The sequence below is a fragment of the Botryllus schlosseri genome, chromosome 11, assembly GCF_051294905.1.
Source record: "Botryllus schlosseri isolate E-star chromosome 11, Bs_hap1, whole genome shotgun sequence".
NCBI lineage: Eukaryota > Metazoa > Chordata > Ascidiacea > Stolidobranchia > Styelidae > Botryllus > Botryllus schlosseri.
This window is the reverse complement of record NC_137246.1, coordinates 9,487,143-9,502,894: the sequence shown is the minus strand read 5'-3', so window position 1 is coordinate 9,502,894 and position 15,752 is coordinate 9,487,143. Positions and strand designations below refer to the sequence as shown.

Sequence of the window (15,752 nt, the reverse complement as noted above, 5' to 3'; positions counted from 1 at the left end):
TAGTCATTATTGGTAATAATGACTATAATGATACATCTCGGACATTTACAGCTGATTTATAAATAACGAATGTTGAATAAATCAACATTTATTTTACCACATATCACATTTCAAGCTTGAAAATCATATACAAATTACTTGAAAGACATTGTATAACATTTTTTTTATTTATAGATAAACTTTTGTCTAACTGAAAATATAAAATTATCCACGATAGAGGTATTGGAAACAACTTGTTTACTTTTACAGAATAAACAGCGAAACAAATATCGATTCAAAATCATAATAGATGTTCGCCAAAACGGTTACATATATCTGCTAAATTTTGTATTATTGTCTGATGATTATATTTGAATAAACGAAAGGCTCATTCAATCACTTAACAAATATTTTATCAATTTACAGCTACTGGACAGTTTGTTGGAGTGCTTCAAGACTACAGGTGGTACAGCACAGCGCTAACAAATCGCGAGATACAAGAGATCTATTCTGAAGAATTTGAAGAGCTTAGCGTGCAATCAAGCTGTCTGTGTCCTCCTGGCTATCCTAGAGTACATCCTTTGATGGAAAGGTAGGCCTAATCGTGAAATATTTACGAGTATAACGAACGCTTTCCTATACCACACAAGCAGTATTTGAACAAATTATTTCTTCATATGCAATGCCAGATTCTGTATTCCCAACGGATACCCAGATACAACGACTGATCGACGCCTGCGATTAAACCAACATGCTTATCCGTTAGAGTACATTAATGATGGGGATTACGCGACACGCTGGGTATCGAGCAATGTCTACATGCGCGGCGGTGTGCAGATTACAATTGATTTGGAAAATGGAGAGTATGAGGTAATAGCATTGTTTTGTTACCCTTCCAAAAAGTTGTCAAATACTTCTACTCAACCAAAAATAGATGTATAGATTTCACGGACAGGTCAATGCGAACTCAACCAGAAATAGAAAATGCGTTTTTAAAAGTACTCTACACTCGGAATATCTAGAACTAAGAATATTCCTGACTTACTGTCTATAGTCGGATAGTTTGGAGTTTCCAATAGTAATTTCAAGGCAAAAGAAATGTACTCGTGTCTTTTTCAGTATATGTCTCTATTCAAATTTTGTTGCAAATAGGCTATTTGACTAGTTTTTTGTGCAATAGCCATCATTGGGCTTTGTCACCATTGTTGTATCGAACCTCCATTGATTACTCTCAATTGCAATGTTTTACTGTATGCTTCTGATTTGTACGGTTGACAAAATATCCTAATATTTATTGCTCGAGCTCTGATAGATGTTCTGCATTTGTTATGTGATGTGACTGCTTATGAAAATATATCATATATGCTAGTATCGCAATAGTAGAATGTTTATATGTTATTTAATTATTATTCCTATTTATATCATTTGTCTGATGTAGGTATTCAGCGTCAACATCAACTTCTGGAAGCCTCAGTCCCAAGTTATTGAGATCTTCCGTTCTGCCAATCGAACCACAGAAGGCAAGGACTTACCATGGGCCATGTTTGCGGATGACTGTATAGTGAAATTCGAGCAGGAGAACAATGGGCCGCTAACTGAGCCCGATTCGGTTAACTGCATTCAATTCCCACCGTAAGTGTGCCTTGGAGCAAACTTGCAGATATGCGTAATACGCATTGCGTATGGAGGGTAACGTTGCGAAACGTAGGTCACCGTGGGTTTCATTTTGTCATCTTAACTATCTAAATGTTGAAGTCTGGGTGTGTTTTCTTATGTTTGGCCATGAGGAGAAGAGAAGTGTATAGTGACTAACAGACTTTATAAACTACTGGGTTTTCAAAGTGCTCAACTAAAACTAGAACTACTCAGTTTTTAATACTCTCAACTATAGTACCAGAACTCGAACTACTAAATGTTAGTTAGCTGACCTTCAACTAACTAAATTGCTAGTTTGTACAAGTCTGCTGACTAAGTATGGGCCGTCAAATTTTTCCAGCTCTCATAATTTGGCGCATATTGCTATATTCCATTCTCAGACGATAGCCTGTATAACTTGACAAACCAATTACCAATACAATGAAGGTTTTAGCTCAATATATCTGGACGTGACTCAAATTTTTGATATGATACATTATTTTGGAGATAAAAAGTTTAAGTGAGCTATACCATGCATGCGATGGGTAGTGAGGCAGTGTGGTTGGTTCTGTGAAAACAATCAAGAAATGATATTATACGGTAACTTTGTTTGAAATCCAAATTCTCAATCATTGCTCTCAACTATTTTTTTTGCCTTCATCGCCCCTTTTCAAAAATTGCCTAGGTCTGGTGCCCCCACTATGTTGAGTACTATAGTAAAAAAGACAATGAGTAAGAAGTCGAAGCCCGGTCGGTCTTTTCGGATTGGTACTCTACTATTGGAAATATTTCGCCCTTGAATCGTGCCCGGTGACCAGTCGACTAATTTACGATATATATTGTATGTGATGTATTCGGAATCAAATCAAGGTGGTTATAACAACCATCGGGTACACATCCCGAATTCACATCTGCGATTGGCAATACAGGGAAGTTGATTGTATTTGTTTTTGTTTTATTGACTAGCGTGACTAGTAAATCAACTGGAAATGTGGTAGAGATCTTTTCCCACCATACATTTAGTACTACACTCGGTTACTAACTTTAGCATTAATTATTCCAAACAATCCAACCCATATTAGGCCTATATAACGTTTATGTGAGGCTGTGGGTCAAAACACCAAACCGTATCATCCTCTATGATACGATGAATAAATATTCTGACGATTGAACTTTTTAGCTCTTAAGTACAATTGTATATTTAGTTAATCATCTTTGCCAAAAATCTTCAAATCGTCTTTAACGCACAAAGGACCCCAGCTCATAAAAGTGGTACAGTGCCTCTCTCTTCGATTTCAAAACGCTGTGCGCTGCAGGACACCATACCTAGTTCGAAACGTTTTGTGGAAAATAATACGAGCTAGCGCGACGGGAGTGTTTTAACAGGGAATTGGTGATCCAAAAGTACGCGGAATTCATTTCATATCAGTGTTTCCTAACCTCGTCATCAGCGCCCCTCAGGGGCGATTTGGATTTTTAAGGGGCGGAAATGCTCAGAGGGTAATATGAGAGGCACTGGGCTCAAGGGGCGGTATGGGGAGCACTGAAGAAAAATGGTGTCGCTGTAGAGAGTGCAGTCGGGACATATGAATATACATAATAGAACGTTAGTTATATAAATCCCAGATTTCTCATTGTAAATTAACTTTCGACAAAATCTGTCAAAATTAGAAATTTTTCCTCGCGCTATAACGCGCGAAATATATGCCGGCAATGTTCGCAACATGTTTCTATGCGGTGGTTAATTATATGCCATGTAAAGTTATTTGCGCGGACATTTAGATCTCCAACTCCTCGTTAATATACTCCCGTCACGCTAGCTAAGGGTATTTTCCACATAATATTTCGAACTAGCTATTTTATCACGCGGCGCACCGCGTGCCGAAATTGAAGACAGAGGCACTTTACCACTTTTGAGAGTGCGAGCCCTTTGTAGTTTGTACACTGAAGATACATTGAAACTTTTTGGTCAAAGATAAACTTAATTAATTGAGAGCTACAAAATTAAATCTTTATATTTCTTTGTCGTATCATATAAAGGATGATACTGTTTAGTGCTGTGACCCGCAACCCTACATGAACGTTATGTAATATGGGTGCGGCTTTATTTGGAATGCATTCATGTTAAAGTTAATAACTGGGTGCAGTGCTAAATTCAATGTGAGCAAAGATCTCTACCACTATATCGAAGCTGATTTAGCCTACTAGTCACTGAAAGCAATAAAACATAACCCAATACATTTAACGTTTCCTTATTTCCAGTCGTAGAGGTGAATTTGGGATGTGTACATCGGACTGGAACCTTAATTTGATCCCGAATATAGCACATACAATTATTATAGCGTTAATTAGTCGGGTGGTCCACGGGCGCTATTCAAGGTATTTCGAATAGTGAAGTCCCAACCCGAAAAGACCGACCGGACTTAGAACTCTTCTTAGCCCTTGTTTTTGCTGCCGTCTTTAAAATATTGGGGGCGCCAGACCTAGGCAATTTTCGAAAAGGAGCGCTGCAGGAAAACAGGTTTCAAAGGAATTATAATGAACCACTGAACCACTGCAATAATGGGTACATGTTGCAAACCATGTCGGTAGGTCAATATTTCGCGCGGAGTGAGACGAAAACTTTCAAGATTTGACACATTTGTAAAGTGTTAATTTGCAATGAGAACTCTACAGAATTCCCATGGATATATAGAACTGTTGTCCTACTACTATATAATAATATTTCATTACTAAACCGTGTACTGCGACGTCATTTTTCTTCGGTGCCCCTCATATACCGTCCCACTGAGCCGAGAGCCGCCAATAGCGCTCGCGGAGCGTTTCCGCCCCTTCGAAATCCTAATCGCCCCTGGGTGCGCCGGAGCTTATGTTAAGAAGAACCACTGCCTTACGTTGGTGAATGCAGAGATGTCACAGGCACGTTACAATTGCTGAATCAACCTGTTAAATAAGTTAGCAGAAATGTAAATTTGGAGGTTAGGACAAGCTGCTGACCTGGATTGTGACTCCTGTGTTTGATCCGGAAACATGCACATTCAGCATTTTGACTGTAAAATGTCTGAATTGAAGAAATATCACACGTTTGTTAATGAATATAACTTTAATGTGGTCATTGTGTTATCAGTTCTGTTTTTCTTGGCTCTGGGAGTGTTGAGACACTGCGTCCTCTACCCTAGGTCCCCCCTACACGTAGGTCTCTGATCGGTCACTATTCTTAATTTGTAATCAACTCTTTTACTGCAACTCTCGATTCTATTTGAGACGATAGTTATAGAAATCCGTTCAATTTCCCTGCGCTGTCACTGCTGCAAACTTTTGTAGTATGCTACTTATGAAAATAATCAATTCCTATTCAGAACGGAGGAAATTCCACATCAAAACGCGAATATATCTTTCTCGATTTTATCAGAGGAGCCCTTCCCAAGACCCGGGAAAGACGAATTTTATGAGAATCCCATACTGATGGATTTTGTCATTGCTGAACAGGCAAGTATCTTCCGGTGTTTTTTCGATCATCTCGACTACCCTGCAGACTTATTTATCATTTTATCATTTACAGGTGAAAGTGCGAATGAGGTATCAATATTTCACTGCACGTTCCGATGTCGCTGTGGGCCATCGATTGTATTCGCTTAGGGAGGTGGAAATAATTGGGAGGTAATATTGTTTGGATTATCTTACATAGTAATTGTGGGTAGGTGTGGTAAAATTGACTAAATGACGGATTTGATTACGAATAAAGTTTTAGTCTTCGAGTAGGAATCGAGTATAGGTGAGAGGTGGACACCAGGTTACGAGACCGTAACTGCAACTGCAACTGGACGTTCGGCATCCTCCTATCTGTTCATTGCAACGCATTGTGTCTTTTCGCATTGTACATTGTGTGTGTCTTGTTCAGATGAAAATATATTCGAACGATTATTATTGTACAAGCATTATGACATTATAAAATTATTGATGAAGTGGTAAGTTCAAATATGTACAGTTTATGCGACCGCAAAAGACATATTACCAGTTGTACATCACACTAAGACTATTTGGTATTATTTCTACCATGCCTATTTGATTGCACCTTGTGACACGACTTCACAGAAATATCGTATGTGCAGCTTTGTAATGCGTATTTTGGATTATGTGGTATGACCTGGTCATAGACCAATAAGGCTGTTCAAAAAAAAATCTTCAGATTTCACTGGCTATGTGATTAAATTGATAGTTTGGTGAAAACAACGCTGCACATCAACTTTGGCTCAATTCCATCCAGTAGAAACGATTTTCTTGCAGTAGAAGGTTTTGAATTTATCATTAAAAAATGAAAAATAAAATTTCAAATTTTTCTGTCAACCCCGTAAAATTGTTCGGCTGTCTGTATAGATGACGCATACCAAATTTGGCTCAATTCCAACTACTAGAAGAGAATTCATTGCAGTAGAAAAATTTCCAATTCCATGATTTTATAATAAATAATAATTAAATAGTTAGCCACCGTAAATACTATTTTATTCAAATTTTTCTACGGCAATGACCTCGCTTCTGGTGGTTGGAATTGAGCCCAATTTGGTGTGCATCATCTCTACTGACAGCCTAACAATTTTATGGAGTTTACAGAAAAATTTTATTTTTTATTTTTTGATAAATTTAAAACTTTCTACTGCATGAAAATCGTTTCTACTGGTTGAAATTGAGCCAAAGTTGGTGTGCAGCATTGCTTTCACCAACTTGACAATTTTATCACAAAGCCAGTGAGATCTGAAGAAAAGTTTTTTTTTGAACAGCCCTATTGACCAATCAAGGCTTCAAGGCTTGCACATAGAGAAGAAAAAGTTTCGAAACTACAATTCTCGTTCATCATAAAACAACTCGTAGTGGAAAAGTGTGTATAATTTCTGTACCGGATAAAATCTTCTCACACCACGCGACTGGATTCATTACAATTTATACTTGATGCGGATTTGACTACATGAATTATTGTGCACCGCCCCCCTGGTTGTGTGCTGATGTAATTGGTCCTCGATTTTAGATGCAATTGCCATGGCCACGCGAAGACTTGTAACATGGAGAAAAAACCCTATGAATGTGACTGTCTACCTGAAAGTAAAGCTGGCGGAAACATGGTAAACTCTTGATTCGCCCTAGCCTAGAACGAATAATTCTCAGCTTTACGGAAGTCATTAATCAAGAGCATGGAAGGAGAAGAATTAGATTATAGAAAATCTGCGGTGAATTGAAGTTACTTCACTTTTTCCGACTGAATATATTCTACCGATTTGATTGTTTTTTATTTTATGTCGCAATATGCTCAAAAGTATGCTTTAACTTCAACCGTACTGTTTGAGGATGCCACTCGGGACATAATTGTAATGTCCTAGGCAAATGTCACTAAAGTTACAGTTCATAATAGTGAACCGGCAAGAAGTTACGAAATGGCAAGATCCTAGTGAATAATGTGTAACAGACAATGATATAAGAATTAGGTGTAACTATAGTAAACTGATTCACGGCCCAGTCAGGCGAGGCAGTTTTGTTCTTGTGATCAGTAACGGCTTCCACCACATCTAAAATGTGGTAAGTAGGGTGTCTTGGCTTTGGCAACTCCGGAAGTAGAATTGGAATTGGTCGGGCAAAGGAATTCTCTCAAGGAAGCAATAATAATAATAAGGGATATCCATAGTTTGTAGAAGAAATGATTAGTATTTCATTGCTGACCACGAGTTCTGAAAACTTGGCCGCTGAAGATAGAAATGGATGTAGTCGAAAAACACTTGGCCACGAGGAAGTATAGGCCTCCTCCGGTTTGCTCGTATGCTTTATCGCTCGATTCAACTTTGCCAGTGTGAGGAATGCCTGCCTCTCTATAACGACAAGCCGTTTAAAAGAAGCACAAAGAGGGAAGCTTTTCATTGCCTGCCCTGTGAATGCAACGATCACGCGGACAGCTGCCATTACGATATATCACTGGACGAATACCCGGGCGACCACAATCGAGGTGGCGGAGGCCGGTGCGACGGATGTAAACACAACACGGCAGGTATTTTCGATCCTGGTCTCAGTATTAGTCGGTGTTGAGCAACTTTGCGATTTTTAGGAGTGCATTGCGAGCTGTGTGCGGAGTTTCACTATCGCCTGGAAAACGTGACCTTGGATGATCCAAATGTATGCCTTTATTGCGATTGCAACATCGCGGGGGCTGTGAATGGTACTCAAGATTGTGAGAAGGTATATAGATGGCACATACCTATGGATGTCTAGCAAACGGCCTGCGGAACAATCTTGATTAAATGAACAAGGGAACATTTCTATCATAAGTTGAGATATTACACAATAAATACATCTATACGAGATTGAAGAGCTTCTTGGAGGTACAGAACTTCAATATACAATTAAATAGTATATTCATATTGAAATGAACCCGAATATTTTCGGCTGACACTCGTCAGGGGTAATCGTCAGCAACTAGTAGAGATCTCTGTTGATCTCTACTAGTTGCTGACGATTACCCCTGACGAGTGTCAGCCGAAAATATTCGGGTTCATTTCAATATGAATATACTATTTAATTCTATACGTGATTGAATTCTATACTTCTGACAGCAAATGTCAAACATATTCATATGCCACATTTTATATTTTCACGCATCATATTTTGACTTGATCTGAACGAATAATGCATCGTGTTGAAATATTGTTTTAGTAGTTTCATTTGTTCATCATTTTTTCCGTTTCCCTGATGGGGTCATGGTCATGAGACGATTTTGCAATGGCTCACAACGGGATCATCCTTTATAGATCGATGGCCAATGTGATTGCAAAGAAAAGGCGGAAGGCCGTGACTGTGGTACCTGCTTCGACGGATATTATAACCTGACCGTCGCTAATGATGAAGGATGCGAATTATGCCATTGTCATTTACCTGGCACTGTTGAACGAGACTTCAAATGTACACAAGTAAGTTTGAACACTGTCGCTGTGAAATTCCAGTGTCGGTGACCCCTGGTCACACAGTTTACAGTAACCAAAAATGGTCTAAGAATCATCGATGGTGCTCAAGTACAATCGGAAGTAATGTCATAAATTTCCAAGCACGCTCTTCACGCTCTTCTCAAGCACCGAGTCATGTTGAGTAAACACAGATTTTCCTTTTTAAAAACCTTTTCCTGCGTGCAAGCATTATTTGAATGAAAACAGTGTCCCCCAACTTTTTTCGGTTCATCTCCCCTTTATCAAAATCGACATATATTTATCGCCCCATCCCCCCATTTTCGGGTCCGAAAAGGGGATAAATAAACGAAAAATTTATACAGCTAACTCTGATCGCTGGTAAATTGACTAAAAACAGAGGTCAAGTTTCGCGGCGATAAATGTGAATCCCGGAATATGAGAATAGTGTGTAGCGAGTTGACCCTTTTTAATCAACTTTCGAGACAGTTCCAGAATAACCCGTTCTTCACGTGCATTTTGTGCCGGTATTAGGTTGCCGGCAATGCTCCCTACAATTTTTGACGAGTCTGCGCACACTCACCAACTCGCTGCCCAGATCCTCGAACAACTGTGCGTAACGACTAAAAAAAGGTCATGATTTCGGATTTTTTGTGGGCCCGTTATATTTACTGTACGCGGAAACCGTGTCAGCACTGCGCATTTGCGCACTTGCGCAGCTTATGGGGAACATTGGTCGCCGGTTAATTAAATATATCTGACTGAACGTTTTGACATGTTTGCCCCTCTATCGCCCCCTATTTACGTTTTCGTCCGAACCCCCCCACCTACCCCTCACTCGCCCGTTTGTTATTTTCGCCCCCTATATCTCAAAATCGTCCACGTCGGGCAATATCGCCCACGTTTGGAACCACTGCATTAAATGTTGTACTCGATTGATACCGTGGCAGAAATCTGACTTATGTTACAAGGGTGTATATTCACACCCATATGTCAGGGTGGTACACAGGTGGAAATATCCACTCTTTTCGTTCCAAGAATGTAGAAGTAATCTGTTACCAAATGTGTTCGAAATGGCCCCGAAAGGACCAACTTTTGTTTTTCGCAAAGCAGAACTTTCAAGCTATCTTTAGTATAATCAATGCGTAGTAGCGTTTGTAATTTCGAAGCTATTTGATCTTAAACGGGGCAAACTTTCCGCAGGAAGACGGACAGTGCAATTGTAAAACGAACGTAGAAGGCCGTGCTTGCTCCGAGTGCGTGCCGGGCTTCAAAAATTTACAGGACACCAACCCTGACGGGTGTGAGGCTTGCGCTTGCCACGAATTTGCCGCTGTCCACCAGTATTGCAATTCAACTTCAGGAAATTGTAAATGTAAAGAAAATGTCGAAGGTGAGAAATTGAAATTTTGTATTGGGAATGATCTTCTCGTACCTGGCTGTTCCGATTCCGAAGGATATAAAGTTGTTGGTACCGCATATTGCAAGTAATACGAGGAATGATCTTGATGTCCATTGACCTTCTGGTGAATATTCAAGATGTCAAAATGAAAATCGTCTCAAACGAATGGCGTTATTGGCTTGTCGCATTGTAGAAGTATTATATTGTGTTCCTAAACTATGATCAGTGTCTTTTTCTTACTTTCTTACTTTTGCGTCTCCCCGTGTCGCATCCAGTGCTGGGCAGTTGAAGTTTGAACATTTTTATTCATGTAACAGCTGAAATTGAGTTACTATTTTAATTTGTTAGTGTCTGTGTTGAGTTGGTACCATGAGTCGTCAGCTGAATTCACATAAAGTCACGATTCTTGGCTGCAGCAAATTTTGCTATCTTCCTTTCTGATCGGATTATCATAGTATAGCTAGGGTGAGGAGTTGGGATTCCAAGTTTTGCTATTGCGTTAAGGAATGCACTGTGACGTCTGCAAGAATGGATTTTGGGAATTACCAGACACAGACGAGTCTGAGGGATGTATTGAATGTGGGTGTGACGAGGCTGGCACCGTACCTGGAACGGTGTGTGACAAAACCACGGGACAGTGCGTCTGCAAAGCCAACACGGAAGGGCGGACCTGTGATACGTGCAAAGACGTATTCTTCAACCTTACCATGTTAAATGATATGGTATATGTGTGATGATTGATTTGGTATTATGGAATACGTACCTTAATGCTAATAGTATATCGGTAGACCGGGTATTGCTGGACAAAATCGAAGGCCTGAGTGATTCGAATCCGAGTCGAGTGTTATGTTCAGTCAAGAATTCGGGTACTACTGAATATGTGTATAGTAATTGCTAGTATTGCAGTACATTATATCGCAGTAATAACGACATAGGTTCAAATATGTATAATTTCTGAACCATGACTCTTTTGTAGCACTTTGTTACAGTTGTGAGGGTCGATCACTATATTCGATCACTTGACAGAAATGTCATTCCATGAATATTCGTAGCTTCGTGCGACATGTTTGGCGATGCTGAGGCACGGCCAACCGAAATTTTGAGGCCCCGAAGTGGAAATGTAGTATTTTAACTATATATTAGACTTCAATAAAGTTCTACTCAAATATATCAACCTTCACTACTTGGCCAGAATCGTTACAATTGATACTCGCCTTGGATTCAAGTCTACTTGAATCATTGTACACAGTCTTACTTGATGGTCGATTATTATAATCGTTGTTGAAAGATAGTTTTGTCTTCCTTCCCAATGATCATTCTGTAATAGTATATATACCATTATGGATATTCTCGGTAGGTTTTGCGTGCTTTCGAATACCAACTCAACCCTTTGGCGGTCCACGGTCCCTCTATATGCTGACTGTATTCCGATGCCCACAACGTATCGACATCAGTAAAGAAGCTTGGAAATAGTCATTTGCCCACAAAATACAAACTTTGTCCGAAGAAGGACACGTCTCCTTTGTTCTGTTGTATAGTACTGACGACTTATAATTTATCTATTTTTTTAAATTGCAAACCGAAGCGAATCCAATTCCTAATTATATAATATATTGATCAATGGATGAAAACTTAAATAAACCTAAACTCGACATCGATCAGAATTTCCTTGATCGAGCCCGCTGTCATTGAATGCTGGTACTTTCGCTTCCTTTCAAACACTACCCGTTTTCAGGGCTGCGAAAACTGCCACTGCGATAAGCGGGGGACTGTCAACGAGAGTCTAGTTTGCGACAAAGTGGACGGACAGTGCCAGTGCAAGGAGAACGTGGAAGGCAGAATGTGTACCGAATGCAAAGGCAACACGTTTGGTCTCGATTTCGATCAAGAGCTCGGATGTGAACCGTGCAACTGCGATCCCATTGGTACGTGGATTCTGTTGCGGTATTTCTAATTAAACTTCCGCTTTCTAATCCGCTGAGAATACACTATGTTGTGAAAACAAAGTCGAGACGACTCAATACATTCATGTATTTGCTAATTCATTTGATCATTGCAAAACCTGTCGCTACAGACTGACACAGATGTCAAAAGACTAGGTCAAGTCCTGTTAATCTCCAAACGGTGCAACATAATGGAGTTTGCGTCTTAAACAGCATATATATTAAAAGAGAAATTAGGAAAATGTTCAACTGAATAGATGACCATGACCATGTCTGCGTAAATGTAATAGGCATCTGTTGCTACCAACCGAACGGAACGGATCCGTCGTGGATGAAATAAAGGTTATCGCCGTGATCCTCCAAATGTGTCGGGTTGTAATTGTGGAAAGGTGTTCTGTGGGCTGTGAGATTGCTTTATGCGCTTATTTCTCCTTTGTTGCCTTACTATTGTAACAGTTCCTTATGTTAAGCTGAGTCTGAAATGGGGGCTTGAATGCTATAGATGCCACCAAGATGTTTTAACTCCTATTTTACCTGCTAAAAGTATACAAATCCGTAGAAATGTACGACTTTCCTATGACTATTTCTATTTCAGGCACACAGAAAGGCCGGGAATCCTCGGTGGACGACCTTGTGTGTCACGCGGCGACCGGTCAGTGCGCATGTATGACTCATCGCGACGGGCGAAGATGTGATGAATGCGAGCCAGGTTTACTCCGTACATTATTGACCGTTCATTCGGACACAACGTGACCATCGGTTCGTTTTTTTTTCAGAATATTATCTGCCCGACGATGACAGCTTTGGGTGCTTCCCTTGCGACTGTCACCCGTACGCGAGCATTGACGTCGTGTGCAATAATGAGACCGGTCAATGTTCTTGTAAAGAAGATTCTGGTGAGTCTTGTTGTGGGCGTGGTATACGTTCTGTTAATCGGTAATTTTGAGTCGTGTTGCAACTTGAGTCGAATAACCGATATGGTTGTCCAGGTGTGACCTCTTCAGATAGAAATTGCGCGGTCCAAGTAACAATTTAGTTGTGTGCGTGGTCCGCGAAGGGCATTTCGATAGGCTATAGTTTATAATCTGCTACGCTTGAGCAAAGCTCAAGTGGCCTAGAAAGCACTCAAATCTCAAAAGAATAGACTTAGCACACAAATAATTTTGACCAAATTTATTCAATAACCTGTAAAGAATATTCATGTTGTTTCTCAATTTACCTCCCTACATCAGTTTATAGTCCCACGTAAACTCCTACTGCTTATAGTCCATAGGCGCCGGATGTTGTTTTTGCAATTCTCTCAAATTTACCAAGGTAGCATCAATTACTAAGGATTAAGTATGCAATGTATGTGTAAATGCCATTGATACATGGATCAGACAGGCTTCGTCGTGTTGACAAACGGCGTATGAGATGAGTACGCGTATGTTCACCAGCGATTCCGGGAGTTCTGTCAATTAGCGAGTCCCTGATCCCTCGTGAATACTAACGAGTCTCTATTCACAAGGCGCGCGCGAACACTTGACGACGAACTATATCACAAAGCAAAATGTCCAATGTCCAAATCTGTTATGCAATCCGTTCTGTCAAGCAACTGGCTCAAGAATTATTTTGTAAACGCTTATTGTCGCAAACATAGGCACCGACTTTTATTTTGAGATGGGGTGGCCAGATGAAAAAGGGGAGGGGTTCGAAATTGTTTCAAATTTCATCAATTTATTACTGTTAAGTACATGCGTAAACGCTCATAAATCATGGATAGGACAAATTTAATCGTGTTGACGAATTTACGCGTATAAGTGCCACTGTGCCAGCGAGTTCAGCGGTTAATTAGCGATTCCGCGATCTCGCTTCAATATCAACAATTCACTATTCACTAACACGCGCGCGAACAATTGAATACGCATTACGCAACCTCGGTGACGACGAACCATTTCACAAATAAATACGATTGAAGTCTGCTGAGGAATCTGTTCTGCCATGGCACCGATTTTAGGTGATTCGGACCTGCCGTTTCTTTTGATAACTCGGCCTTAACGCACATCTTCTGATGTTTTAGTATTAGCTCTAATCAATTACGCCTGTTCGAGTCTGTTCCCGACTGTTCGTGGCCAATTGCGCCGATTCAAAGTTATTCAATTTCACGCTGTTAGTCCTAAGCGAGTATGACATAATAATCGCATAAGTAGAGACAGCAGGCAAATCACGAGAGGCTTGTAGCAGTCGCTATAGTTAAGGCCAGCGTAGTTATGACATGCTCTAGTCCTGCTGTAGACTCGATAGTTCAGGCCGGTAACGATATCAGGCCTAGCCTGGCGCACGTGGTAGTGTTTTGCCAGCGATTATAGCGTGCGGGACTCCATGCGGATTGCGGACGCGCTAAACCAAATTTGCGACGAAAGCGCTCATCAGATGTCAATGACCCATTACGCATACAAATGATTCTCGCTAATTTGCAGTACGCAGCTTCGATAATACGAATTAGTGATTTGGCATTTCAAAAGGACGGTATCTTTAGTTATAAATGCGAAACTCTCTGGGCTACGCACCTAGGGTTGTAATACCGACGACGCGCATGTTAAGATCAGCCAGGGTCGAACGGCCTACATAGGTCTCGATCAGCCAGTCGAATTTGATCGTGAAATGGTAGGATTTTAATTATCCAATGGTCATTGCAGCAAGAGCAATATGGGCGCATGCCGCCACCTTATCAATAGAAATATAAATCCCGATGGTTTGAAATTCGATCCGCGATATGGTTGCGCCCGATAAAGCAATGACGTTTATTGGAACGTTGCAGGTTCCCGGTTCCCGCTCAAACTCATCAAATAAATTCAGAATTTGCGCCACCGAGAATCTCTTGTTGCATCAATATATTTGACAACGTAATTCAACGCCGTGCACTGCGCAATGTGCAGTATTAATAACAAATCAAACACCGACAAGTGACATCGAGGGAATGCGAGTGTATAAAGCACACATAAATTAGTAGCCTACAGATGATGGCAAACGAGAAAGCGCGCATCTAATCAGTAATTCCTTAACTTGCGTACAGCACACTGGGGTTCCGAGTGTGACATCGCGACAAGTGTTTGCTCATTTTAACGACGTTTGAGCTGCATTGCTGCATTTCCCGATAAAAGTTAGCAAAGCTTTGTTAGAGTAATGAATATGCGCATCGCGCACTTTGGGCAGGAATGACTTTCAATTCGCAGGCATACTCATACTCGAACACTCTGTCACATTTCGCGCTCCAATTGAAAAGACTATCACGAAAGAATTATTTTGTAAACGAATATGCGCGCAAATACAATTTAATTAGAAGTAGAACATGAATTCGCTCGTCTTTCGAGAGAAGGGATGGTGTTAAACTGCTTATCAGCGCACGCGTGTCCCAATCGACGTCGTAAACGAAGTCGCTTGTAGAATGATTACTAATCACGGATTACAATTTATTGGGGCGTTTTGAGCATTACTTCGTCGACGAAGCTGCGTATCCAATTATTCGCGCGGGTATCGGTTAATGGTGAATAGTTGTCATTTACGTGATATCACAGACTCGCTAATTGACAGCGCAGGCAGCGGGCGTTTAAGCATTTTGTATGGGTTGGTCGCCACCCCATAATTGTATCATGGGATGGCTGCGCCACCACGTAATTCGGCGCCTATGAGCGCAAATAAAATTTAATCCAGAGGGGGAGAACGTGAATTTGCTTGTCTAGTCGAAAGAGGAGATGTCTTTCTCAACGTATGCGTGTCGAAATCGACGACGTCTCTAATGAGGTCGCTTCGATACGTCTGATTTTTAATTATTATTTATACTGATTACAAATTACCGCGCTCATGGATATGTCT

The 15,752-nt window shown here is 40.5% G+C and overlaps 1 protein-coding gene across 3 annotated transcripts in view; it reads left to right on the top strand.

Moving 5' to 3' along the window:
• Positions 1-15,752, top strand: part of LOC145451061 (usherin-like) — an 85,145-nt gene that overhangs the window by 5,954 nt on the left and 63,439 nt on the right. For all 3 annotated transcript variants that reach the window (XM_080329542.1, XM_080329544.1, XM_080329543.1), the window contains 14 exons: positions 406-571; positions 669-849; positions 1,418-1,611; positions 4,974-5,103; positions 5,177-5,274; positions 6,638-6,731; positions 7,450-7,645; positions 7,703-7,833; positions 8,403-8,561; positions 9,756-9,945; positions 10,459-10,676; positions 11,690-11,879; positions 12,493-12,606; positions 12,674-12,793. In XM_080329542.1, the coding sequence (XP_080185668.1) occupies positions 406-571; positions 669-849; positions 1,418-1,611; positions 4,974-5,103; positions 5,177-5,274; positions 6,638-6,731; positions 7,450-7,645; positions 7,703-7,833; positions 8,403-8,561; positions 9,756-9,945; positions 10,459-10,676; positions 11,690-11,879; positions 12,493-12,606; positions 12,674-12,793 (2,181 nt within the window). The remainder of the gene's footprint in view (positions 1-405; positions 572-668; positions 850-1,417; positions 1,612-4,973; positions 5,104-5,176; positions 5,275-6,637; positions 6,732-7,449; positions 7,646-7,702; positions 7,834-8,402; positions 8,562-9,755; positions 9,946-10,458; positions 10,677-11,689; positions 11,880-12,492; positions 12,607-12,673; positions 12,794-15,752) is intronic.